Genomic DNA, 25871 nt, shown 5'->3' on the forward strand with positions numbered 1-25871 from the left:
AATAATCTGTCTATATCTACAGGGCTCAACTGGTTTCGTCGGCTTCCCTGGAGCCAATGGTGAGAAGGGAGGAAGGGTATGTATGAGGCCCTTTTGATTTCACTCTAAGATTAGATTTATTTTTTTACAAGATACAGCCTGAAGGCGTCTTTCTATCGCACCTCTCTGGTTCTGATTACAAACAACTTGGAGCTAAGTTATTATAATAATAGTAATGCAATTGTTTGTTTTTGTAGGGTATTGCCGGTAAAGCAGGTCCGCGAGGACAAAGAGGACCAACGGTATGTCAAGCGAATCTTTTAAGCAGAAAACAACACTTTTTTTCCACATATGCTGGTAATGCACAAGGCGTATCACTAATAACTCTTTGTCCTCAGGGTCCTCGTGGTGGAAGAGGTGCCAGAGGTCCAACAGGAAAACCTGGAGCAAAGGTCAGGCTTCGTCACTCCTGATTCAGCTTAACTTAATTAGTTATTGGTATTTATGAATGCTTGCTTTTAACAGGCACCTTTGACTGTGTTTGTTTTCTTAGGGAACAGCAGGAAATGATGGACCAGCTGGTGGCCCAGGAGAGAGAGTGAGTGATCATTGAATTAACTCTCCCATTCAGTTGTATTTGTCAACCTTCCAGGTCAATAGCTTTTCCTTACATGTTGCTCTGTTTGTGTTTTAGGGACTCCAAGGACCTCAGGGCCCTGTTGGATTAACAGGCCCTAAAGGACCACCTGTATGTGCTTTAATTCATTTTAAATGTTTTCGATCATTTTTATGCTGTGGATAGAATTAATATACTTTTCGATTTACTTTACTTTCCATCACATAAGAAAATCATTAGTAAGTGAAAGTAAAGTCAAAAGTGAGAGAAACGTCAAGAGCATAAAACGTATGATGATATATTTATTTAGTTTGAAATTATAATGACTGCATTTTATACAAATTCTACTTTTAACTTCATTTTTACTTTCTCATGTTTCAAAACATTTGACATTTACTGTCATTATTTCTACCTTTGTGTCATAATTATGAATTTTTATGTTAAAAAGGTGACTTTATTTGTCATAATTATGACCTAATTATTTATTTCACTCAATTTAAAATTGGAAAAACATTTAAATTATGACACAAATAGTCACTACTTTGACTTTTATCTAATAATTTCCAATAATCTTTTCATTTCGATTTGCGAAAACATTATTGTTTAGGCTCCCATACATTAGAATTATTATACAGCCGCAACCATTAAACCACAGAACCTAAAAGAATAATAGCCACAAGTCTATTATATAATAATTACATAAATGTGATTTAATCGCTATTAATTATGTAATTCCCCCAGGGCCCTCCTGGAAAGGATGGATTGCCCGGTCACCCTGGACAGCGTGGAGAGACTGTGAGTATCGTTTTGTCTTCATAAGTGTTTCCGTCTCTTGAGGAAAGAGGAATAAATGTTGCGGACAGTGTTTATGTGGTGTATTACCTTTTAGCTGCTCACAGTGTCAAGGCGCTACACTGCTCTTGGCAGGTCTATCTTTCTGTTTCTAATCAAGAACGTCGGACAGATGGAGTGCTAAAAGGAGAAACACATTTTATCTTAAAAGTCTCCCCTGTTTTTTTCAAGTCGAAAACACTACACTTGACTTTCACTGATTTAAGGACAAAAAGTGGATGCAACGAAAATAATTGCTGCTGACATTTCAGAGGCCGGTTTTGTACAGTTTACACAGTTTCCATCAGGTTTTTCCTTTTTCTCCAGGTTTGCTTCCAGAAATGTGATAACTTTGCTCACAATGACTATGCTTGTCCTCAAACAGGGTTTCCAAGGAAAGACTGGACCTCCAGGACCCGGAGGTGTTGTTGGCCCACAGGTGAGCATTTAGCGGTTGCTGTTATATGAGCAGAAATTAAAAAACGGCATGTTGTTCTAATAAAACATCTCCAGAAGTGGCCAGAAGTTAAATTAAAAAACCTGTTTGAATTCGAAAGGGCTCTACGGGAGAAACCGGACCTGTTGGAGAGAGAGGACATCCTGGATCACCAGGGCCCCCTGGAGAGCAAGGCCTTCCCGGAGCTGCTGGCAAAGAAGGTGGAAAGGTACGGTACGCTTCAGATCACTCCAGGGTAATAACTGGGAATAATCTGCATAATGTTCGGTCCAATTTCACAAAGTGTAGGTGGCTGGTAAGGCCTACAATTAACGGCTGGGGAGGTTGGTGATTTTATGTTTGAAGACTAAATTCTCATCATCTCTCTCCTTGAAGGGTGATCCAGGTCCTCAGGGGGTTTCTGGGAAACCTGGCCCGGCCGGACTGAAAGGGTTCCCAGGCCAGAGGGGGATTCCTGGCACAGCGGTAAGAACAAACGAGTTAATGTCATGTGCCCCACCAAATGGCCATTAGCTGCTTAACCGCCTGCTGTTCATGCAAATGCTTACACTGGATGAATGCCTCAGAAAAGGGTACAGGGCTAACTGTGAGACCGAGGCTCATGGAGATTAACTGACATATTTAACATGCATTTAGACATTCAGCAAGCTTTTTGAAGTGTCTTTAACACTGCAGAGAAGTGTACTGCAGTATTAACGGGAATATATAAATAACTCCTTTTAATTAGATTTTGATTCTGAAGGTCCACGGTTTATTGGAAATAAACTTGTGTGTCAACATAATCTTTTGTTGAAGATACATTTTAGAAAATGTTGATTTTTGGTACAGTATCACAGCTAAGAACCAGGACACAAAAAGAGTTACTCAAATGACATTTTTTATGGGTAGCTTTATAATAGTGTGCCCACTACACACCAAAAATCATTAGTTAAGCATTGGTTAAATCATCAATTCATCATTTATAAACAGTTATTTATATATCTTGATTTATGACCGTATAATGTGTTTAATAATTGTATTTTCATACTTTATTAGTGATCAGTTGATAGTGTTGTCAAACAATTAATCGCATCCCCCGAGTCTAATGTGAGGATTACTTGTGCCTCATAAAAACATTTAAAAAAAGATTTAAAGGTTCAGTTATCTTCTAAACAGATATGGAAACGGAAAGTAATAGAGATCTAAAAGATCTTAAGAACCATTGACGACTCCTAAATAGTTGCTTTGTTAATACTATCATTCTTAATTTTGAAATGATACACATTATAGATACGCTCATATCATAGAACAAAGCATTTATAGCTGTATTTATAAATTGCTTATTTCTGCCTATTACTGTGGGGACGATGCTTTATAAATGATGAATTGACTATTTATTCATTTATTTATTAATGCTTGGCTAGTTCCATGGCATGAGGTTATTATAAAGTTTTACCGAATAAATGTTAAATTTTACTTACTTTCAGTAAGTTTTCAAAGATGCAAGATGTGGAACTTGTAAATGATTTCGTATATAACTAACCGCCACAGTTGTCCAGCTCAGAGCAGGCATATGTCACAGCGACTTGGAAATGTCTCTACTAGATTTTCTTCATTAAGACTATTTAAAACTGGAACTGAATATAATCAAAACTGTTTTGATTTCAGCATAAGAAACAGCATCTGCCTTCTTGATGAATTTCAGTCTCCTCTAGTTCTCCCTTTCGTGAATCAGTCGTTGCTGAAAGTCACGTTTGAAAAGGCGGTATGATTTCAATAAACAACAGTTGATTTTGCCGTCGCTTGCTGTTTTGATGTTTACTTTTTAGCTGGCTCATATGTTTTTCATGACTCAGATGGGAGGACAGTGACGTGTCCTTGGCGTCACATGACAATGCGCTGCCAGCACTTGTTTCTGATGTAGGAAATAGAGAGATTGCCAGTTGTATAAACACTCTGGGCTGTATTTTCAGGAGACATATAGTACAAACAGCTGCCATGCGCTGGCACAAACACATGCAAGCTCACGCAGAGTTTCAGATGCCACTTTGACAGATTCTGAAGCACAGCTCTCATTAGAGAATTAAACCGCTCTCTCTCTCTCTCTCTCCTTCTCACACAGGGTCCATCTGGTCTGAAGGGAGGCGAGGGTCCACAGGGTCCACCCGGTCCTATTGTAAGTACCTGCGTTACCATGGAAACTCTGTCGCTGCAAACGATCAATCTGCAAGCTTTGCCTCTATTAGAGAAGTGACATCAGGCAAATTCTGGAGCGGGCGCAGTCAGCAGGTGGTGAATTTAATGACCAGTAATGCTGGCACTGAGAGCCCGGTTTGATGTGTGATCTGATCCCACGCAGTCTTATCACGCCGAATGAGTCAGGCCTAATCAGTAAGTTCGTCACCATGTCAGTAATTGCATTGGAATCACACGTGAAATATGCTTAGAGATTCAGACCTGTTGTCATTAGGGATGTCAACAGTACTGGGATTTTGATACGGTGTGCGCTTGTGGGGTTTGTGAAGTGCAATCATGATACTGCCGCGAAGCGCCAAAGCGATCAAATGTACTTTGGGAAAATGCCTGACTTGGCAGGATACTAATGAAACATTTACATTACATTGTGTAGTGTCGGAATATTGGACCTGTGTATTAGGCCTGTAACGAAATATTTCAAAAGGGAGGAGAAAAATATTTCTTTCTTTAAAACTTAAAGCATTTTAATAGAGAAATGTTTTATTTTTTAAAATATTTATATGAAAAATATCAAAATCATTTATATGTTACATTGTGTGAGTGTGTAATTTATAAAATAATTGAAATATTTGTAATATTCACACTTAACATTTTAGCTTCAGAAACAGTTTGTTAATTAATTCTGTTCTATTAAAATATAATTCTATTCTAAAAATGTAAAAAGTTATGTAATATTTAATGAAATATATCTAATTAGATTTACGTGTATAAATCGAGAATGAGAGTTCAAGTATGTAGCAAAATCAAAATCAAAAATGTAGCATCCTTAGCATGAAATAAATATATTTCAAATAAATATAGTTATATATACAGTATATATGTGTGTTCATCATTTGTATATGACTGAAGGGCTTATCCCGCTTTTTACCAGGCTTGTTGCCACAAAAGTAAATAAATATACATAAAAACTTGATCGGAGTTGAAAGCAATATATTGAAAGCAAATTGAATATTTGAAAGCAAAGCTACAGTGAAGACGCCGTTGCTAGGAAGTTGCAAGTTCAAACTAGGACTTTCAAGGGAGACGGTGCAGTCTCTTATTACATATTAAACAAAATTTCACCACAGAAAATAATGATTTTATATGGAAAATATATTAATTTTAGACAAAAAGGTTTCTAAATCTTACCAGTTTGTTAGTTATCATTTAATCCATTACAGTTTACAAAACAGTCATCGCTGCAGCTGCATTTGTATGAAGTCCGCTATACCAAGATGAAATAACTAATTAAATAATTGTACTCGTAATGCTGAATTGAGTTTTAATGTTAAAACTTAGTTTTCACACAAAAAAAAAAAGTTCCCAGCGAGTGAACAGCGCAGACTGTAGGCATTTACCCAGATGAGTCTGTGTTATTAGTTTTATAACGATTATTATCTAGGAATAACAAACCTTGGAATGTGGCGACTGACCAATCAGAAACGAGTATTCCACGAAGCCGTGTAATAGGTGATGTTAAAAGTTGTTTTGCTAATAACGCAGTTCTTATTGACTCCTCAAATGTCGGTATATGTGATCACATAGAATGTAGAGTAAAATAGAGACTCAATTCTGCATAGAAATAACATCCTCCCATTAAAGTAAGTACTGTCTGTCTTCTCTCGTAGTGCAGCGAGAGCACAGCAGTACAGCTTAAAACCTAAAAAGCTTCAGCTGTGCTCTATGTGAAGCCCCTTTCAGCTTGAAGAAGATTGGTGTAGGGATTCATTGTCCCTCTTGTATAAAAAGCATCTGTACAGCCCGGCGAGAAGAATCTCTGAAATCAGAAGGATTTTGAGTCAGTGGCCCACCCACGCCAATCAGCCATCTTATCTTTGCCTAAATGGGCCTCCCGCAGGTGCCTGAATTGAGTCACCGGCAGCAGAGTGCAATTCTTCTGAGAAGTTTCTAACAAAGCGTTGAGTCGGTTTGCACAGTGTGTGTTTGTGAGGCGGTTTATCAGATGAGAATTGAGTCAGGGCTGTGTGTTGTGTCCGTTTGATAAGTAGGATGTATGACGGACATAGTCCGTGGTGACAGTGGACCGTTCATTATGGAACTGTGCAGAAACCGTTCGTGCTTAATCATGTGAATTTGTGCCTTTGAAAATATACAAAATCTTTTTCGAAAGTTGTAATTAAGAGACGACTGTTATTGCTGGCTAATAATGGTCAGATGTTGTTGTGTGTGTTTTTGTGGGTATGTGCATGCATGCGAAAGCCACCGGATGTCTTTAAGTAAACTGTGAATAGAGCTCTGAGAGCTCTCTTCAGCGCTTATGCATCGGTGCTAATAGATGTTCTAATGGACTGTTTCTGATAGAAAGTTTATGAGAGAGCTCACTCTCTCTGCAGTAAGACCTGCAGACACTGTAAGCAAGAAATGGATTAAAATGTATAGTTCACCCAGAATGAAAATTCTGTCATTAATTATTTACACTCGTCTCATTCTAAACCCGTAAGGCCTTTGTTCTTCTTCAGAACACAAATGAAGATGTTTTTCAGTCATTCCGAGAGCTCTCTGACCCTCCCATAGACAGCAATGCAATTGACACAATCAACGTCCAGAAACTTAAGGAGTTCTGTTAAATAATCCATTGACATCAGAGCTGCACCTGTTATTTTACAAAGCTACAAGAAAACCATATACTATAAACCGATAACTCCAAAATGACGTTGTTAAAAAGTTTTCTTTTTGTACAAAAAGTATTCTCCGAGAGTCAGAGAGTTCTCAGAACGCATCAAAAATCTTAATTTGAAAATCTAAAAGATGAATGGCTCATGATATTACAAAGATATTACAAGTTTCGAATGACACGAGGGTGCATAATTAACGACGTTTTAATTTTGACTGAACTACCCCTTTAATGTAATATACAAAAGAGCCATAGTGTTGTTCAGCGCAGAAAAAGGATCTGTATGGGAACATTTTCCTCAGAGCCAAAACAAATTACTGAATAACACGGTTTCCACATATTTGGAGCACCTAGAAATATCAGTGACATTTGGAGCTGTCATTTCCAGGCCTGGAAAAGTCATGGAACCTATTTTAGTTTTTTAAGGTTTTGTTTAGGTCTAAAATATTTAATGAACTATTTAAAGTTTGGGATCAGTAAGGCTTTTAATGTCTTTAGATGATTTTTAGACCTTTCTTTTGCTCATCGAGGAATCAAAAATAGACATAAAAAAACAGACATAAATTATATTTTATGAAATATTATAGTACTGTACGTTTATGGCATAAATAGATAAAAAGCAATTTGGTTAATAATCTCTCCTGAAATCCAGTTGTGTTCAGTCAGATTTAATGTGATGTACGTGTCACAGGGGTCACCAGGAGAGAGAGGAGCAGCTGGACCAGGAGGACCCATTGGTCTAACAGGACGCAATGGCCCTCAAGGACCCCCGGGACCTGCTGGAGAGAAGGGTGGTCCGGTAAGTGCACATTATTTGTAAAAAAAAAAATTAAATGCTGATGTTATCTTGTATACTTTCCAGAAGAATAAGAAAAAGAAACAGTGTACATTCAAGTAAATTGGGCCACTTTTTGTTGATAAGGATAGCAAAAAATGCCCTAATTTACCTGAATTCACCCTAAAGATAGTAAACTAGTCACTGTGCTTTTATCAGATGCGTAGATACATTAAGCAAAGCATTAATGTCTAGAGATTCCTTTGGGAAGCAAAAGGGGCCAGAGAAAAACAGTTCATCTAGACTTTTGCAGCTCACAGTGAAAATCAATTAGTTGACTGAAAGGTTCTATAATAATAATGAACATTTTCCTCTGCATAGTGTATAAATGCAGTTAATTAATTGCAGTGGATTTGCCATTAGCCTTGTTTGCGCAGCCTGTCTGTATTAACCGGATTAAAGTATTCCTCATAGGATGTAACAGTTTCTAAATCAGCACTTTCAAACATGTGTGTAAACTGTTATTTCTTAACTTCATGCAGGGTGAGAAAGGACCTGCTGGTCCTGCCGGTCGGGATGGCATCCAAGGTCCGGTCGGACTTCCAGGCCCAGCCGGACCTCAGGGTCCACCTGGAGAGGACGGTGACAAGGTGCAGCGCTTGATTCTAAACTCTACAGAATTCACAAACATCACGGCTGTCTCACATCTGCACACCATTACTGACAATGCATAGTTTTGACTTATCCATCACTATAACCGAACAAGACACAAAATCATTGCTACAGTGAAATGTTGAAACCAGTGAAATCGAGGCGCGCACACACTTGCACATAAACCAAGTAAACAAACATGCTTTGAGGCTAATGTATTCCAGAATCTATTATCGCCCTGTTAAATGTAGAATAGTGCTTTTTTAGATCCTTATCACGTCCCAAGCCACATTATTCTCTTCGGCTGTGGCGGCAATGGTGTTGGAGGGGCCAAATAATCAATTAATTGCAAAAACATCCCAAGGTCTTGGTTTTACTGTTAAATTAAAATCTCTGGAGTGAAGTTTTATTCTGCTGTTGAAGCTGAAGTGACCTTGAGAAAATTTTGATGACCAGGCAAATAGGCAAATGCTGTAAACAGCTTGAAGTTTCTCGATTTTCAAAAACTTTTACTTTTTTTTCTACAGGGAGAAGTTGGAGAACCAGGTCAAAAGGGAAGCAAGGGTGACAAAGGCGAACATGTAAGTTGAACAGTATTTATTCTAAATAAAACATAATGTGTGTTAACTGAATTGAACCTTAGTGTTATCGTTTATTTTATCATTTCAGTATTAATAGATTATTAATATTTGTTTAATTTTGAACTACACTTACAATCACTTATGCCCTCTTTTAAACAAACTATCCTAGGCAGTTCAAATTTTATATGAGATCTAGCTTCTTCAACTAGTCCCTAAAGTTGTCCTGATTGTCTTTTGCTGTAGGGTCCACCAGGTTCAGTGGGTCCTCAGGGTGTAATTGGAGCTCCAGGTCCTGCTGTGAGTACTTACAACCTCCCATTCGAGCCGCACAGGATGAAACCCAAACGATCACCTCATATTTCCATTTAATTTCCATTTAGCTGTCACTCAACTATATCATTTTTATTACTGCGGTGATTTCACACATAAAAAGCATCTTCAGTGATTAAGCTTTCTTAGCCTAACTTGATCGTTTCTTTTTGCGCAGGGGTGCTGTGGCCTAGTGGTTAGTGATCGGGGTTGTTTGTTAGAAGGATGTCGGTTTAAATCTCGCGGAGGATGACACATTAACCTTAAAAACAATGTTTGAACAAATGTTTTATGTTTGCGAGGCATAAAAAACGCTTCAGTAACTACTGGCCCGGTAGGGAAAGTGACATTTACGTCAACACGGGTAAAAATGTCTTCCATCGGGCCGCCTTGATTGTTTAACCCCGGTCTTCATTTCTCCTCGTGTTAAGCTCCTTTGGATAAAAGTGTCTGTTAAATGACTAACTACTCACATTTGCTCAGTTTTGCCTGTGTCAGAAAGCCTGCTGAGTTGATAAAGCAGCAGTGAGAGTAAGTAGTGAGGGCCAGGTGGCACACAGTTGAATATTTAAAGTTTATGACTCAAGCTGAACACTCCCAGCTGGGCCTCTCTGTTTCCTTGATACATTAGCTCTATAAAAGCTGATAATTACACCTATTCTGTGCAGTTATATGAAGTTCTTGGAAGCTGTTTGGCTTTTCTACTGAATAGGATATTACAAATTTGGAACCATGCAAGACGTTAAATCTATTCGATGATATAATGATGGTAATGCTCCTTAAAAGATCTTAGTCACTTGAATGTAAGCAATATTTGACTGAAACTTCTTCCTTTATTTGCATACATTCTGAGGATTGTCGCTTAATTTTATTCACTGATTAGATGCCTTCTTTTACTAATTGAATTGTTTACATATACAAGTTATTTACATCAGTAATAATAATAATGAATTAAAAAACACTGAAGCAGTTTTTTTTTGTTTTTTGTTTTTTTACATTGAGCATATTAAATAAATCTGTTACCCCAACATAATAAATAGTTATTTAAATTATATTATTATTATTATTATTATTATTATTATTATTATTATTATTATTATTATTATTATTATTATTATTATATCATGGCCAGGTTAGTCCTGTAGGTCCATCAATACTACATTCTCTCATAGTCTATAATAAAAACATTCCATCATATCCTGCAGTGACCTGCCATTCAGACATGTTCATCTCACAGGCAGTCCTAATACCCCGCATTTTTTTAATAACATCATCTTCATTCCGCATTTGTTTGGACTGTGCTGAACCCCTGTTTTCCCCTTCCACTGACCCTGTAGAGCAAGCACCGTCAGGAATTAGGGCAGCACATTCTCACCCTCAATAATTCCCCTGGGCGTTCCTCTGAATGGCACGTCTTTTCAAGCTTGACTTTTGACGTCTCAGGGGGTAGATCTCATTTTCATGCTTGTCTGCGCCTTACACTAGAGTATGAAAGACATTGTGGGGTCAGCAAGTTGAATTGCATGTACAGAGAGTGTTGTATTGTACTTCTCCGTTTACCGTGTACTTCGGAGTCTGTATCAGTTTCAGATGTTAACCATCGGTGTGTGTTATCATTTAACTGTTTTTTTTCTTGTGTAGGGAAGTGACGGTGAGTCCGGGCCCAGAGGTCAGCAGGGTATGTTTGGGCAGAAAGGAGACGAGGGGCCCCGTGGTTTCCCAGGTCTTCCTGGTCCCGTTGGACTGCAGGTACAGTTATCATCGTTACATAAATCTAAACACGCCTGTTATGGATATGCTGCAAGCATGTTATTTAAATTAGGCAAAGCTCCACTGTTAAATGTTGTTGAAGTAGAATAATTGAGCAAGGATAGCAATAGCCATTTTTAAAATCTGGATTCAATTATGGTGTTCTAAACTTGGCTGATTGATTCCGTCACTTTCAGTTTACAGGGTGAATTGTACTTTTTTGTGCCGATAGCGCCACCAATTGGATTTGCAAAAGTTCAAAGTTCCTTTTCAAAAGGATTCTTTGAACGTTTTCCTGTCTGCCATTGGTCGGACAATCAAGTCTCACTCCAACTTCCCAGGTTCAGCTTTTTTTGGTTGAGCCATTTTTAGAGAAACAGCTTAGAAATTGTTTACTTATACTGCCAATTAAATGTTTGAGGTTAGAAGAATTTATTTATGAGTGTAAAAAAATGACTTTCATTCACCAAGGATGCACTACATTGATGAAAAGTGACAGTAAAGATTTTTCTATTTTATGCTCTTCTGTTGAATGTTGCATTCATCAAATAATCATGAAAAACATGAAAAAATATTAATTAAAAATAAGGTTAGTTCACCACAAAATGAAAACCATGTCATTCCAAACCATGTCGTAAGTCCTTTGTTCATCTTCGAAACACAAATTAAGGTATTTTTTATTAAATATGAGAGCTATCTGACCCTTCATAGACAGCAATATGAAATTTTCCCAGATTCAGAAACGTAGTAAATACATCGTACTACATATTTAGTAAAACATGTGACGTTCATGGCTCAATCTTAGATTTCAACCCTACGAGGATACTTTTTTTGCACAAAGAAAACGAAAATAACATAATTCTTCTGCCCTTTTGGAGATGAACGAGCATTGATGTTGCTCTCTAAAATGGTCTAAGACGTAACTCGGGGTAGAAAAAGTGGTTGAATAAGTTATGTTATTTTTGTATTTAAAGTATTCTTGTAGTGTCGCAAAAACCAAAGTTGAGCCACTGATGTCACATGGACTGTGTTATTAATGTATTTACTGCGTTTCTGGACCTGCGTTTCTATATTTTAGTTGTGTTGCTGTCTATGGAGGGTCTGATAGCTTAAAAAAAAAATGTCTTAATTTGTGTTGTGAAGATGGACGGAGGTCTTGCAGGTTTGGAATGACATGAGAGTGAGTGATTAATGACAAAATTCTCATTTTGGGGTGAACTATCTATATTTTAAAATGTAATAGTATTTCACGACACTTTTATTATTTATTTATTTATTTATTACTATGATTTGTTTGAGTCTAATAAATACAGCCTTGGTGAAAACCATTAAAGAATCTACTGACCACAAATTGGTACTTTAGATGTCTCTGCGTATTAAAAAACAATCAAAAGAAATTACACCCTTCACCTTTATGGGAATAATGAGGGGGTGATTTTCAAATGGCAACAGAGGCTGCTGCTCAACACAGCAATATTACAGTCACTCAGAGCAATTGACTGGTAATCAAAGATAATAGGAATAGTGATTCATCCCAACTGTGCTACTTGTTTGTGTTCTGCGTCTCCTTGTTAGTACCACTCACTGATCCTCCACGATAATGGTTTTTGATCCCAAGAAATTAACCATCTTAATTTGTTTCCTATCAAGTTTTGAATAACTTGCTAATAAGAAGAAATTGGACTTTATTAGAATGGAGACTTTTCATTATCTTCTCAAAACCCACTGTAAATATAATATATAAGCTGTTTTGTCAGTTGAGGAAATTGTTTCCCTCAAAATGGCTGTGAAATATCACTTCGGTCCTATTATAGTAACACAACGTTTATCACAACAATAAGCTGTAAGATATGCGTTCGCGGGGTACCAAAGAGCATGTCTGCTAAATACAATGACCCAAAATAGCTTTGTAATTACAGATGTTGACTATGAACAATGGAGAGATGTCTATTGGTATTGTTTGGTGATAATGATCTGAGTAACATTCAAACCTCTTTAGTCAAGCGCAATTATATTGCGAAATGAATTGCTTGCCAAGCTTTGCCTCTTTTTGTGTTTCATATTTTCAAAGTGACACCGGGTATGACAGATTCGCAGGGACCCAAATGCAAATGCGTTAATTGCCATGAGGTTCCTTCTACTGCTAATTACCAAAAATTGTTATTTGATTAATAGTGTTTACCCGATGGCTCAGAGCTGTAAATGTATAATATTAATATTCAACACTGCAAGACTGATTGTTATTCTAAATTGTCATGTTGTTTATGGGGGAAGAGGAAACATTAACGTATCCTCTCTTGTTACTGAAGGTTTTAGCATTTTTGAAATTGTAATAGGTCAACTATTATGTAAACTGGAGTCGTGCCTGATTAATATGTAAAGCCTGTTTTCCTCTAGGGTTTGCCAGGACCACCAGGTGAGAAAGGAGAGAATGGAGACGTCGGCCCAATGGTGAGTTCGTAGCATCCTTGTTGTCAAAATGCAGTGGTTACTATATTTTTGTCATAATTAGTCTCAGCCAAGTTTGCTGATTCACAAAAAAGATGTGCAAATTCTTGTTATAAGTAGGTCAGAATAATTCAGCAACTTTTGGTTATGACATTGAATCTTCCAGAGTTTAGCATCTTCATTGTTTGACAAGCTGTTGTTGTTGTTTTTTCTTACAGGGTCCACCTGGTCCTCCTGGTCCCAGAGGTCCTCAAGGTCCTAGTGGAGCGGATGTGAGTTTAACTGTATAATATTTGAGGAGACTGGTTCCAAAGAGAAATAAAATGCCATTTTAAGAATCCTCAATCTGGTGGTCGGTATTAAAAAGTCAGTTTTAATTTTTTTTTCTACAAAATGTGATATCCGCCATGTTCTATAATGTTTTCTCGCTATTTTTCCAAATTGTGCCAAACGCCAGTCTTCTCTGTAGAATGCGATACATTTGCTCAACCAATCACAGCGCACAGTTCCACTTATTGCAAAGAGTAACAGTGATTTACATCTTTTCACTTAAAGAGAACTCATTTTTACTCAGATATAAAGCTCTTAATTTGTATAGAAACCCCATCAGAAAGATTTGAATCAGCAGTGTTGTTACTTGATTAACAGGGTGCTCCTGGCCCTCCTGGAGGTATCGGTGCAATGGGTGGAAATGGTGAAAAGGTGGGTATTTTTTGAATAAATCTTTGTAAAAACATGAATGTACATAAATATGTGTTGTAGTTATCATGATGAATGTGTATAGATGTTATGGTGTAATTAAATCTAGGTAAAACTGAGCTTGTTTCCCTTCATCTCTTCCCCTCAGGGTGAGACCGGTGAGGCAGGTAATCCAGGACCACCAGGAGAGCCTGGTTCAGTAGTAAGTGTTTATTTGAGTTTAAGATATGTTGAGTGTTTACCAGACTTGTCTGACCTGCATGTAATTGTGGCTGATCTATTCACATTCAAGGAGCTCAATTACATAAATTCTTGTTTTTCTTAAAACACATAAAGCTAATGGCCTCTAAAGGGATAGTTCACCCAGAAATGAAAATTCTGTCATTAATTACTCTCCATCATGTCATTCCAAACCCGTAAGGGTTCATTCATCTTCAGAACACATATTAAGGTATTCTGATGAAATCAGAGACGATACTATCAAGTTCACGGCCCAGAGGTGTAGTAAAGACATCTATAAAATTGCCCTATGACGTTAGTGGTACCATAATCATACGTTTATGAATCTACAAGAATAGGTTTTGTGCACAAAGAAAACAAAAATAGCTTTATTCAACAATTCTCTTCCATTTAATTCTCGAGTACCATGCATCATTAGCACAGGCAGGTGAAGACTGATCTAGTGTTTTGTTGTGGATTCGTTTGACGTCACTCTGCTTTGGACCATCCATGTGAATATTTTCCTCTAGTAAATAAATGCTGAAGTGAACATCACTTGCATTCCAGATGGTTGCTGCTATCATCATCCTTTTTCACCCAGGGACATTATTTCAACCACCGCCTGCTGCACAAACCTGTTTATGTGATATCAGCATCTTAAATGCTGATGTTTGTCTGTTGCTCTCAATGCTTTTTGGGACTAAAGCTTTTTGCTTGTATTAGTGGTTTAATGCAAAATTCCTTACGCTTATGTTACACATACTATGAATGCAGTACTATGAATTTCAGTTCAGTTTAATTCTCTATTCATTAAATTCTAAATTTTGATTGCATTTCACCCAGTTGGCTACATCAAAATGAATTCAGAAATTCAATTAGCCATTGCAATGCCTTTATAGCCAGCATTTTATAGTTAAACTCAAACTTGATGGCTGTTGTGTCTTCCATAGGGATTCAAAGGTGAGCTTGGAGAGAAAGGAGAAGCTGGTCCTCCCGGAGCTGCAGGGCCTGCTGGTGCAAGAGGACCCCCTGGAGACGACGGTCCCAAAGGAAACCCAGTAAGTCTCCATCTCAGAAAGCACCCTTCAAGCTATTACACTGAAATAATACTATATGATAACTGAACTGATCCATCACTTTTTTTTTTTTTGTAATTTAGGGTCCTATTGGCTTCCCTGGAGATCCAGGTCCTCCTGGTGAGCCCGGAGCAGGCGTAAGTTCACTATGGAGACATTCAAACACAAGTTTATTCACTATGCAGCAGTAAAATAGCCATTTCTGTGGGGAACAAATGCATTTTAAAGCAAGCAGTAAAGCGAGGGGAAAAAAGTGTGCAACTCCTTTCCAAAGCACTTTATACATAAACATTTCAAAAAAAGTCATGTAGTTTCATGCGCCCAGGTTTCCACTCAAGCAACCTTTTTTTGCGCACAGCATATATTATAGGCTTCAGTGCACATTTTCAAGGGAAAACATTGTGTAAGGTGTAGGAAATCAATCAAATAAGTAATCAACAAGTTGTCAAAACAGTTATTAGTTACAGTCTTAACATCCAGCGTATTAAACAAATGTTGCGAGGAAACTATAATACGATGCTTGATGGAAATGAAATTTTAGAGCAATGTTGTGATGTAATGGTCTGTTTCACACAGGGACTGGATGGCCTTCCCGGAGACAAGGGAGATGATGGAGAGGCCGGTCAGCCTGTGAGTGATGGTCGACTTTCACAGAAAATCATATTTTATGTTCAAACATTATGAAGCTTGCTAGTAATGCACTGGATTTTTTCACCCCAGGGCCCATCTGGTCCATCTGGTGAAGCTGGTCCCCCAGGACCTCCTGGAAAGCGAGTGAGTACTTTACCAGGCACTTTGTTTGGTTCATTTGGTTAAGTGTTGGAAAATATACTTTAAAAGCTTTCCAAATTACAAGCTACTCATAACTTTAAAACAGTTTAACTACAGACAAGCCACCAATCTGAAAAGTTACAATTCATATAAAAAGTACTTTTAAGCTACTTGAAGAGACACTTAAATTCATAGTTATTTGTATTTGATTTGATCTGATTAAATATAAAAAAATACAACAACAAAAAATAAAAAATACACTTTTAAATTAAAATGTACCAGGTCTCTGCTCGTTTCTGAAATTGGAAGAATAGGTGATGTGTCTTGTGGTGATCTGTTATTTCAGATATGTTATGCCTACAGGACGACAACTGTTGGGCAACTGGTTAGTCTGGTCAACTGGTTAACTGGTTTAGAAATGCACACAATTTTATGATGCACCATGAAACAGGTACAATGTGTTATGGGCTAATGGTGATTCTAAAAGAAAGTGTGCAGAGATCCTACCGTTGCTATAGTTACAAACCTTTTTTCTGTTTGTTCATGTGCATCTAAAAGAACCACATACTTATGTATCAGTGTTTTTGGACTGTTTGCTGGATTGTTTTATTCGACTTAATGATTCAATGCTTAAGTAAACAAAGTGAATGGTTCAGATGTTTTTGATGCATTCATTGAAATAATAACTCTAAATAATAGACTAATTTAATAGAATAATTTACAAGTCGGACATCACAGTTCATATTTCAAGCATATGAATGAAAAATAGTTTATATGTTTTTGCAAAGTTACTTATATAAATGTGGATATATATATATATATATATATATATATATATATATATATATATATATATATATATATATATATATATATATATATATATATATATATATAACATACTCACTGTAGTAAGTACCAAATCTTTGGTGTATAATACTTTTTGCATTAACCCTTTTGTTGTTCCTTCTATCTGCTGAGACCAACATTTTCAAATAGGTTTATGAGCTTTCCTTGTAAATTCATGCTAAAAGTAGCCCGCGTTTTATGGGTCACGTTTATTTTTAACAGATCCAAACTGCACAAACAATAAATCTTTAAAAGGAGAGCATAGTCAGGATTTTATTGGGTCTTCCCTCAGTAAATTGTTCCCAAGTGAGTAAAGAGTGCACGCTTTGCTTGGGAAAAGGCATTCCTGTTAGGGAAAAAAATGGGCCCCTCACATCAGTTTGATTTGCTTAAAAGCAGTTGAGCTGAGGCTGACATTTAGACAGTTCTATTATAGAATATTGACCAAAAGTGGGTTGAATGACAGCACTGTGACGGTAAAGTGATAGCCGAAAGGAAATGAAGTTGTCATTGTCAGCTGCGGAGCCATCCTCAACACTCGGCTTATAGATTTGATTACACTTTTAGCTCTAACACATCTTCGGATGTATTTACCACAGTAAACTTTCAGTTTTCAGTAGCTGAGAATTTCACTTCAGTGGGTTTTATTGCCATATGTATATGTCAGGAAAGAAATTAAAGAAATTGCTCAGGCTTTTAGAGTGAAAAATGGAATTTTCTCATATCAGCAGAGATGTTAGTAGCAATAAAAATGCATTTCGGGGCTTTCCATTTTCACCCGCCTTACTTAAAACTTTAAGTATGTCTGTGCGTGAATCTGCTTCATTCGGCAGCCCTCGGCCTTCTGTGTGTCTTGAATCTAAATGTGCACACCCATATTGATCGTGGACTTCTGTGAAACATATTTCAACCTGCATTGTGTTCATTCTCATGCTGAGAAAACAATACCGTCACTAAGTCTTCCGCAAGCTGCTATTTTGTCTGAATAATCATATTAATAGTGTTCTCAAATGTGTGGACATTAATGCTAAATACCTGGATGCCTGCCCAAGCCATTAGCCATTAGTATTACTAATGCCTTCGCTTCAAAAAAAAATGTCTTAATTAGTATTGTCTTTTCCAAAATATACAAACATTTTAAAAATGTGATATATTCACTTCAGAATGAATATTTTGTATGAATATAAGTCTTGTTTTTGAGTATCATGATCTATGTTAGCAAATGTTTCAAAAGTGCATTAACAGTAGCAGAACATAGACGTCATCACAGACATAAGAGGTAGTAAAGTGTTTATATGTGGTTTCCGGAGCATGTTTTTGCTTTCCGTGAGATATCGGTGAACAAAAATATAGCGTCGTGTTGATAAAAAAAGAAAGTACACTACCTAGTTTCCATGGTAGATTTGGATGCATTGCTTTTTTGTTGTTGATGGCTCTTTATAGATATCTTCTCTAAAGGTTTTGAGTTGTGTTTTTCTCTCCTAAAGGGTCCTGCTGGCCCAGCTGGTACAGAAGGCAGACAAGGAGAGAAAGGTGCAAAGGTAAGATAGCTTCCGTTATTTAAGCTAGCACCCCGAACAACCAAACAACATGATTGTCATTTGTATTGCAGCGTAAATCGTTCGTCCTGCTCAAAGCTTGATTTGTTATCTGTCCATGCTTTTGTCTGTCGAGTCCAATTCCTCACAACATTTAGCGGTCCTGCCTGTTCAAATCCTCATTGAAAGATCTGAGCATGAGAAAGCCTAATTGGATGCCACAAGAAGTTAAGCTTATACTACAGATTCAATCACAGGAAGTGACAGGAAATCTATATTTCCCCCCTTAAAAGCTTTTGTTCTTCAAGATGATTTGTTGATCCAATTCATCTTACCACATTAACATGGATATCAAAGTTGTTTTTTGAAAACGCTTGTCAGCGAAATGACTAAAATCTTTTTTTCAAATCGATTTTATTTATTTCAGCTTAGAAAGCAACTATTATATGTCGCTTCCCATTCGCCCTGTCTGGATTTTTGTCGTATGTCGCCTGTATTTTTTATGTATATATTACATCACGCAGGGTGAGGCCGGTGCTGAAGGACCAACAGGCAAAACTGGACCCGTGGGCCCCCAGGGGCCTCCTGGAAAATCTGGAGCTGAGGGCTTACGTGGCATCCCGGGGCCTGTGGTATGCATTTGTAAACTCTGATAAAGTTTAAATTGCTAGATAATTATATCAACTGAGCAGAACAGTACACAATAATCTCTTAATTTAAAAAATTAAGCCTTTCAAGTTGAATCGTTCTCCTTGTCTAGTCAGTAGATTTGAGTATATGTGCCGTGCATTCATTTTTGCTAATACAGTATGTATTAATGGGCTTCTGGTTTCTGTCTGTTCTTTCAGGGTGAGCAGGGACTTCCTGGAGCTTCTGGCCAAGACGGTCCTCCTGGACCATTGGTAAGAAGATACAATCAGGCACCATTATGTAGCTCATTTAAACTAATAAATGTCCATCAATGTGGCTTTTCCCTAAAGACTGTGACATTTATGTGTCTTTTCAAATTCTAGGGTCCTCCTGGCCTTCCTGGCTTGAAAGGTGACCCTGGTACTAAGGGTGAGAAGGTAGGTTTTAACTAGTATTTAACCAGCACTTTTCTAAAGCACATAAATAATAATAGTGCAAATGGAACATGTCAACAGATCGTTTAAATAAACATGGCGTGATCAATTCTTTTTTTATATTCTATATTTTATTTGTGGTGCTACTTTATATTAAATGGACTTAACTACTATGTACTTACATTTAAATTAATCATTTGGTACAATGCACTTATTGTGTACATACATGTCTTTATATTGTACTTATATTTTAAACAATACCTGCATATAATAATATCTGTAATTCATTTCTGTAATTACTTAGAATGACTTCTGACCCATACCTTACACTTTAACCAACCCTTAAACCTAGCCATACCACCAAACCTGCCCCTAACCTTACCAGTATCCCACCTCAATACAATGAGTACAATGTAGTTATATATTCAAATAAAAAAATTGCAGTAATATTTTACAATATTGTTCTTTGTACTGGGTTGTACTGGGTATATTTACAATAATGCTGAACTTGAAGGTTTAAGATGCGAGAGCAACAGGTCTGACTGGCATCTCTATTTCACAAGGTATAAACAAGCTCTCAGTGCTGTAGATTAAATACAGTGTCAGACAATAATTACTCTGTCAGCGATACATAATCAGTGCAGCATACATCTGTAAATCTGTTTTATGAGAGGAGAGCTGCTGAGATGTGAAGTATTAATATTCTGGAGGGGCAAGTACAGTAGCTGTGGCTGTAAATATTAGGTGTTGAATAGCACATGAGCGTCTCTCAGATTTATTTACTTTAATAAGATTTAGATTGTACACACTGTGGACTGTGTTAGCAAATGATCCAAAACAACTTTTATTTAGTGCATTGTTTCCCATTTCAGTCTTTAAAGTGAGATTTGCATTGGCCCTTTTACTGAACAACGCATGCCATTGTTCCACTGAACATTTTGGCAAAAGATTCTGGGTTAAATACAATTTACACTCTATCAAAAGTTTATCAGAAAACTCTGACTGTATGTTCGCATTTGCGAAATATAGACATATACATATATGCTGTTAAAATCTGTGACTTTGTAATAAAGCTTCCCTTCGCTCGTCCAGGGTCATCCAGGTCTGATTGGTCTGATCGGTCCTCCTGGTGAGTCTGGAGAGAAGGGCGACCGAGGACTGCAGGGACCTCAGGGACTTGGTGGAGGCAAGGGTGATGCTGTGAGTGACATGTGCTCTTTACATACAACTGAGTCAGTTCAGGATCTGGGTGTGCTTTTGTCTGCTTCTCATAGGTGCTGTTATTTAAGAATATGTTTTGGTGTGCCATAAAAAAATATGAATTGTTTTATTGACTGCAGGGTCTTGTTGGTTCTCCTGGTCCCCTCGGTCCCCCAGGCCCTCCTGGTATTCCTGTAAGCAGTTTTTCCTTTTTTTCTGGTCAAAAAGACATTTACATGCTCCACAGCTATTAGGAATATTCTTCAGAATGATATCATTAAGCTGCTCGGGTACTATTTTCTTTTGGCAAACATGAAGATGCTCCACTGAATTGTAATTATTTTGGGCCGTAATGTAGTAGTTTCTTCTTATTATTTTTTTACAATCACTTTTTTTATTATATGAATGCTTTACATTCACTAAAAGAAAAGTGCTGTGTGTGACCCAAAATTCAGATTTCAATCTTATTCTGATCGTGACAGTCGAGTTGATGCACTGTGCATGTAAACATTACATTTTACCTCCCTAACATTTGCTCGATCCTCGTTGTCTCTATCTTCAGGGAACACAAGGACAGAAAGGATCGAAAGGGTCAAGTGTAAGTGCTGAACCTTTCTATTACACATGGTTATTAAGGTGGATCATATTTGTTCCGGTTTCATTTAAGCGTGTTTTCTGTTTCCTCAGGGTCCTGCTGGCCAAAAGGGAGAGCCTGGCCTGATTGGACCACCAGGTCCTCCTGTAAGAAAAATATTATATTGCTTGAAAATAAATCAGATTGCATTGCTGAAATTTCAAATTGACATGCTTATGTCTCCACTGGGATTGAAGCTTACCCTACAGAATTGTGAGTGATTTATTGTTGATTTTGTGTTACTAGGGCCCAGCTGGTGACATCATTCAGCCCCTCCCCATCCAGACAAGTAAAAAATCTCGGAGGTCACCTGACATGCAGGATGACGAGGCAGCGGGAATGATTGATTATGGTATGGAGGGAATGGAGGATGTGTTTGGATCCCTCAACACTCTCAAGCAGGACATTGAACGCATGAAGTTCCCACTGGGAACCCAGGATAACCCAGCCAGAACCTGCAAAGACCTGCAGCTCAGCCAGCCTGACTTCCCTGATGGTGAGAGAAACTTACTTTAGCATAAATAAGGCGTTTAAGAGTCTGTCTGAGGTAAACAAGAGTTAGTAATTAAGGATAAAACAGATAGAGAGAGAATTTTAACAAACGTTTTTTTAACTGCAGGACATTACTGGATCGATCCAAATATGGGATGCATGGGAGATGCCTTCAAAGTGTACTGTAACTTCACTGCAGGGGGAGAAACTTGCTTTTACCCTGATAAGAAATCCTCAGGGGTAAGAGGGGCTCATCTCTGCTAAATCTCATGATTGGTAGTAATATAAATCAAAAATAAAGAACTGCATTATCTTAGAGAATTATTTGATCACGGTTTCCATTTGTTCCAGGTTAGAATATCAAACTGGCCAAAGGAGTCCCCAGGATCTTGGTTCAGTGAATTTAAGCGTGGAAAAATTGTAAGTGTCCATTTTTCTCTAGCATTATAAATTTCATAAACTTTGAATCATAGCTGAGCAATTTGGTCGTGAATGTCTCTATTGCTTGAAGAGTGACAGTAGTTTAGTGGGGAAAAAAATGGTTCTTATTCAGAATGTTTCAGGTTTCAGAAGAAAAAAAGGAAAGGATTATTTTTTTTATAAAACTGGTTTCTTTTAACTGTCCTTAAATATCAGAGTTCTTTTGCTAATGCAGCCTGAATGGTACCTTCACAGCGCTCAGTTTTGTATTCACGTTGTCAGTTTAAATTGCTTACTAAAGCAGTCTTAGTCTTTTTATGTACCGACTAATTATTAAAAGGTTCTTTCTCAAAAGTACTAAAAGAATTGTAAACAAGAACAAGAAACAAGACCCGTTCAATTTCTAATGATTCCCTGCAATACTTGAAAAGAAAAGTTTTTCAAAGTTGTTCTTTAGGCCAGATGTTTGATCCGTCTATTCCCTGTGTCTCAGTTGTCTTATGTGGATGTTGAGGAGAGCTCAATAACCTCAGTCCAGATGACGTTCCTCAAGTTGCTCAGCTCTTCTGCCCGGCAGAACTTCACATACATATGCCATCAGTCTGTGGCCTGGTATGACGCCAAGGCTGACAACTATGACAAGGCACTACGCTTCTTAGGCTCTAATGATGAGGAAATGTCCTATGACAACAACCCCTTCATCAAGACTCTTTCAGATGGCTGCTCGGTGAGAGTGCTCTTCATCGGTTTGCTGGTTATGCTGTATATATTACAGATGATCTGATATCACAATTGGCAGATACTGTGTATGCTATTTTGCCTAAATAAATTAAAAATTAAATACTTTTTTGTACAAAATAGTAAATGGAATAAGTTGCATTAAATGCTACAAGTGCAATTATTTAAGATGTTAAGTGTTAAGTGATTTAGTGTTAAATGAGCAATATTTATATACTATTATAGTATTTATTCATGTTTAACAATATTCAAAGCTCTTGACGCTTGTCCAATCAAATTAGATGATAAGAACTCGCTGTTGTACAGTATAATTCTGCTTAAACCATTTATAACACAATTCATCTCTTTCTCTTTCAGCTAAAGCAGGGATATTCTAAATCTGTGATGGAAATTAATACCCCTCGCATCGACCAGTTGCCTATCATCGACGTCATGTTGAATGACTTTGGGGAATCCAGTCAAAGGTTTGGCTTTGAGGTAGGCCCTGTCTGCTTCCTCGGCTAGAGGACACCCCCCTCTTACCTTTATGGCAAAGGTCAAGGAGTGTGGCCAGCCGAGAGACCCCCTGCCCGTCCCCTCCTTGCGCCAGAAACACACACACCAGCATCCGCACTGTGCAATCGGAAATGGAATATTCATCGAACGACTGAAACCTGCAATTGGAATAAACCAGAAAGAAGACATGAACTACCTGGTGGACAATGGCGCACTTTCAGGAGAAGGAGGAGGACCCATTCCTTTACCATCTCACCACTCTAGAGCCTGTAGGAACCTTTTCCAAACTTGTTTTTTTTTCTCCACTTGAACTCTTAAGCCTTATTTTGTTTTGTCCCATTCCCACCTTAATCCCAGCACCATTTACTCCTGATCCCAGTCCTTCCCCCCGAGCCCCAGTCCAATTAACTCCCAATCCCGTTCCTGTATCCATTACAGATCCTCCTCCAGGTGCTGCTCAGAGCAAGACAACCACAGTGGTGTGCTCTTGTTGTAAACACCCAAACACTAAAGGTGCTATCGAAAGTGCATTTTTTTTGGTAAAACTGTAATTATTATTTTGTACAATACTGTTCTTTAATGATTGCCTTTAAATCTTGCATGTGCATCAAAATTGATTTGATGAAATATTGGTAACTATCAAGAGTGTTTTCTTTAGAATTTTGTTGTCGTTGTTGCTGTTGTTGTTTTCATGTTCGAAAACCAACGGTGCAACAGATTTCTTCACAAGATGTCAATCAATCAAGTGTCCCTGCCAACTATAAAATAAAACAAGCATTTCAAACCATCCAAATTTGTAATTATAAAGTATCCATTTTGTAAATATTGACCAATTTAAGCACTTGAAGTTTCCTTTTTTGTCCACTAATATATGGGCATGTCTGACTTAGTGAAGGATTATTGGTCTTCCACTAGCTTTTTTGTTGTTCTCAAGTGGTAGCAGTGATGCTGTGGTAATCAGTGACTCTACAATACTAAAGAAACTTGATGAAAAGTAACTTGATGTCAGATTGATATTCTTGACACTATACCTCAATCTCTTAAAAGGCGTATCCAATTCAAAGATGTTCAACCCTGTACATACAGAGCCTTGGTTAGAAAATCAAGTTTATATATTTGAAGGCAGGGAATTTTAAAATAAAAAAAGACTATTTGTTAAACGTTTGTTTGGTTATTTTGTGAGTGATATAATTAACCCTTCTATATCTAAAGCAGACACGACTATTTTGAGGTGCTTTTCATCGATATTACAGATTCTGGACAGTATTGTATTAAAATGGATAATTGTTTACTGTTTGTATGAATCGCATCTGTGTGGTTCCCTCAGTCATGCTTTTATCTTGTGCTGTATGTGCGAAAGCTTGTTGCATTCTTCATTTCATATTTAAGGTTTCTGTGCTGAAATGTGTTCAGGTTTTGTGGTTCTGTAATACTTAAGATTTGTTTCGATTGTTTTATTTTTTTTTTTCTTATGCTTCCGTTGTTTTTACGGTTCTGTCTGTGTCCCTGAAAACCCTTCAAATATATGACAATAGACTCAGAACTTACACATCTGTGTAACATACTTATAATTTATGTAAAACTTGGAATAAATGATCGATTACATTTCAAGTAGATAATCTACTCTGTTTCAGTTTTGCTCAAACTAACAAAGACTTATCATTTCAGTTCAAAATCACTCACATAATGTCACTGGATGTAAAGCATGTTTGGTTTTTGAAGCATGTCTTGTTGACGTTCTACTAAATCTTGTAGTTTAGAGCTCAACGATACTTCAATCTAGAATAGAGATTCGCAGATTCTTTAATAGCTGATGTTGCCATGGAGCTATAGGTGAACAGCTCATGCAGGAATTATTATTGAGCTGCTGGAGCAGAAACTGGCTATGGCAATTCACCTGATGAGCAACACACGGCTATGAGCTCCTGCATGCGTAGTGCCTTGGATGTTAACAGCCATGCATTTAGTGACCCTGAACTAATGGTCTGAGATAGGAAATTACTTTTTGGGATAAGAATTTTTGCGCACAAAGCATAAAAAAGAGCTCGTGAAGCATTTTCGAATCAAATCGCTAAATGCTTTTCAAGCACGTCTCAGGCCTACCTCGCCACCCATTGGTCAGACTGATCGATAGCCCTGCCCCCCAAATCACACAGTTGATTGATTCCAGGTTTATATTTTTGATTCTCCAACAAAAACAGAACAAACAAAGTCGACAAAGAATCAGACAAGCTGAGATGCGGGTAGCTATCGTTGGATCATCAGGATGGAATGAGAGGTAGAGTTATGTGATATGAAAAACCATGTTTCTGAATGGCAAAATATGCCATGTAGACAGAGAAGAAAAGCGGCCCGAAAACTGAGCCCTGAGGCACCTCAGTAGTTAGATGTTGCAACTTGGACACCTCACCTTGAAGGACCTATTTGAGAG

General features: G+C 37.5%; 1 protein-coding gene across 1 annotated transcript in view; it reads left to right on the top strand.

Moving 5' to 3' along the window:
* Positions 1 to 25054, top strand: part of col11a1b (collagen, type XI, alpha 1b) — a 66741-nt gene extending 41687 nt beyond the window's left edge. The window contains exons 32-67 of the mRNA XM_043224154.1: positions 23 to 76; positions 237 to 281; positions 378 to 431; positions 533 to 577; positions 674 to 727; positions 1337 to 1390; positions 1812 to 1865; positions 1984 to 2091; positions 2259 to 2348; positions 3985 to 4038; positions 7424 to 7531; positions 8050 to 8157; positions 8686 to 8739; positions 8983 to 9036; positions 10690 to 10797; positions 13195 to 13248; positions 13464 to 13517; positions 13894 to 13947; positions 14093 to 14146; positions 15114 to 15221; positions 15323 to 15376; positions 15816 to 15869; positions 15960 to 16013; positions 18347 to 18400; positions 18922 to 19029; positions 19246 to 19299; positions 19411 to 19464; positions 20554 to 20661; positions 20802 to 20855; positions 21224 to 21259; positions 21349 to 21402; positions 21542 to 21791; positions 21915 to 22027; positions 22139 to 22207; positions 22701 to 22934; positions 23303 to 25054. Of these exons, the coding sequence (XP_043080089.1) occupies positions 23 to 76; positions 237 to 281; positions 378 to 431; positions 533 to 577; positions 674 to 727; positions 1337 to 1390; positions 1812 to 1865; positions 1984 to 2091; positions 2259 to 2348; positions 3985 to 4038; positions 7424 to 7531; positions 8050 to 8157; positions 8686 to 8739; positions 8983 to 9036; positions 10690 to 10797; positions 13195 to 13248; positions 13464 to 13517; positions 13894 to 13947; positions 14093 to 14146; positions 15114 to 15221; positions 15323 to 15376; positions 15816 to 15869; positions 15960 to 16013; positions 18347 to 18400; positions 18922 to 19029; positions 19246 to 19299; positions 19411 to 19464; positions 20554 to 20661; positions 20802 to 20855; positions 21224 to 21259; positions 21349 to 21402; positions 21542 to 21791; positions 21915 to 22027; positions 22139 to 22207; positions 22701 to 22934; positions 23303 to 23449 (2865 nt within the window). The 3' untranslated portion in view covers positions 23450 to 25054. The remainder of the gene's footprint in view (positions 1 to 22; positions 77 to 236; positions 282 to 377; positions 432 to 532; positions 578 to 673; positions 728 to 1336; positions 1391 to 1811; positions 1866 to 1983; positions 2092 to 2258; positions 2349 to 3984; positions 4039 to 7423; positions 7532 to 8049; positions 8158 to 8685; positions 8740 to 8982; positions 9037 to 10689; positions 10798 to 13194; positions 13249 to 13463; positions 13518 to 13893; positions 13948 to 14092; positions 14147 to 15113; positions 15222 to 15322; positions 15377 to 15815; positions 15870 to 15959; positions 16014 to 18346; positions 18401 to 18921; positions 19030 to 19245; positions 19300 to 19410; positions 19465 to 20553; positions 20662 to 20801; positions 20856 to 21223; positions 21260 to 21348; positions 21403 to 21541; positions 21792 to 21914; positions 22028 to 22138; positions 22208 to 22700; positions 22935 to 23302) is intronic.
* Positions 25055 to 25871: the final 817 nt, after the last annotated feature.

The sequence above is a fragment of the Puntigrus tetrazona genome, chromosome 2 (genome assembly GCF_018831695.1).
Source record: "Puntigrus tetrazona isolate hp1 chromosome 2, ASM1883169v1, whole genome shotgun sequence".
In the NCBI taxonomy this organism is placed as follows: Eukaryota; Metazoa; Chordata; class Actinopteri; order Cypriniformes; family Cyprinidae; genus Puntigrus; species Puntigrus tetrazona.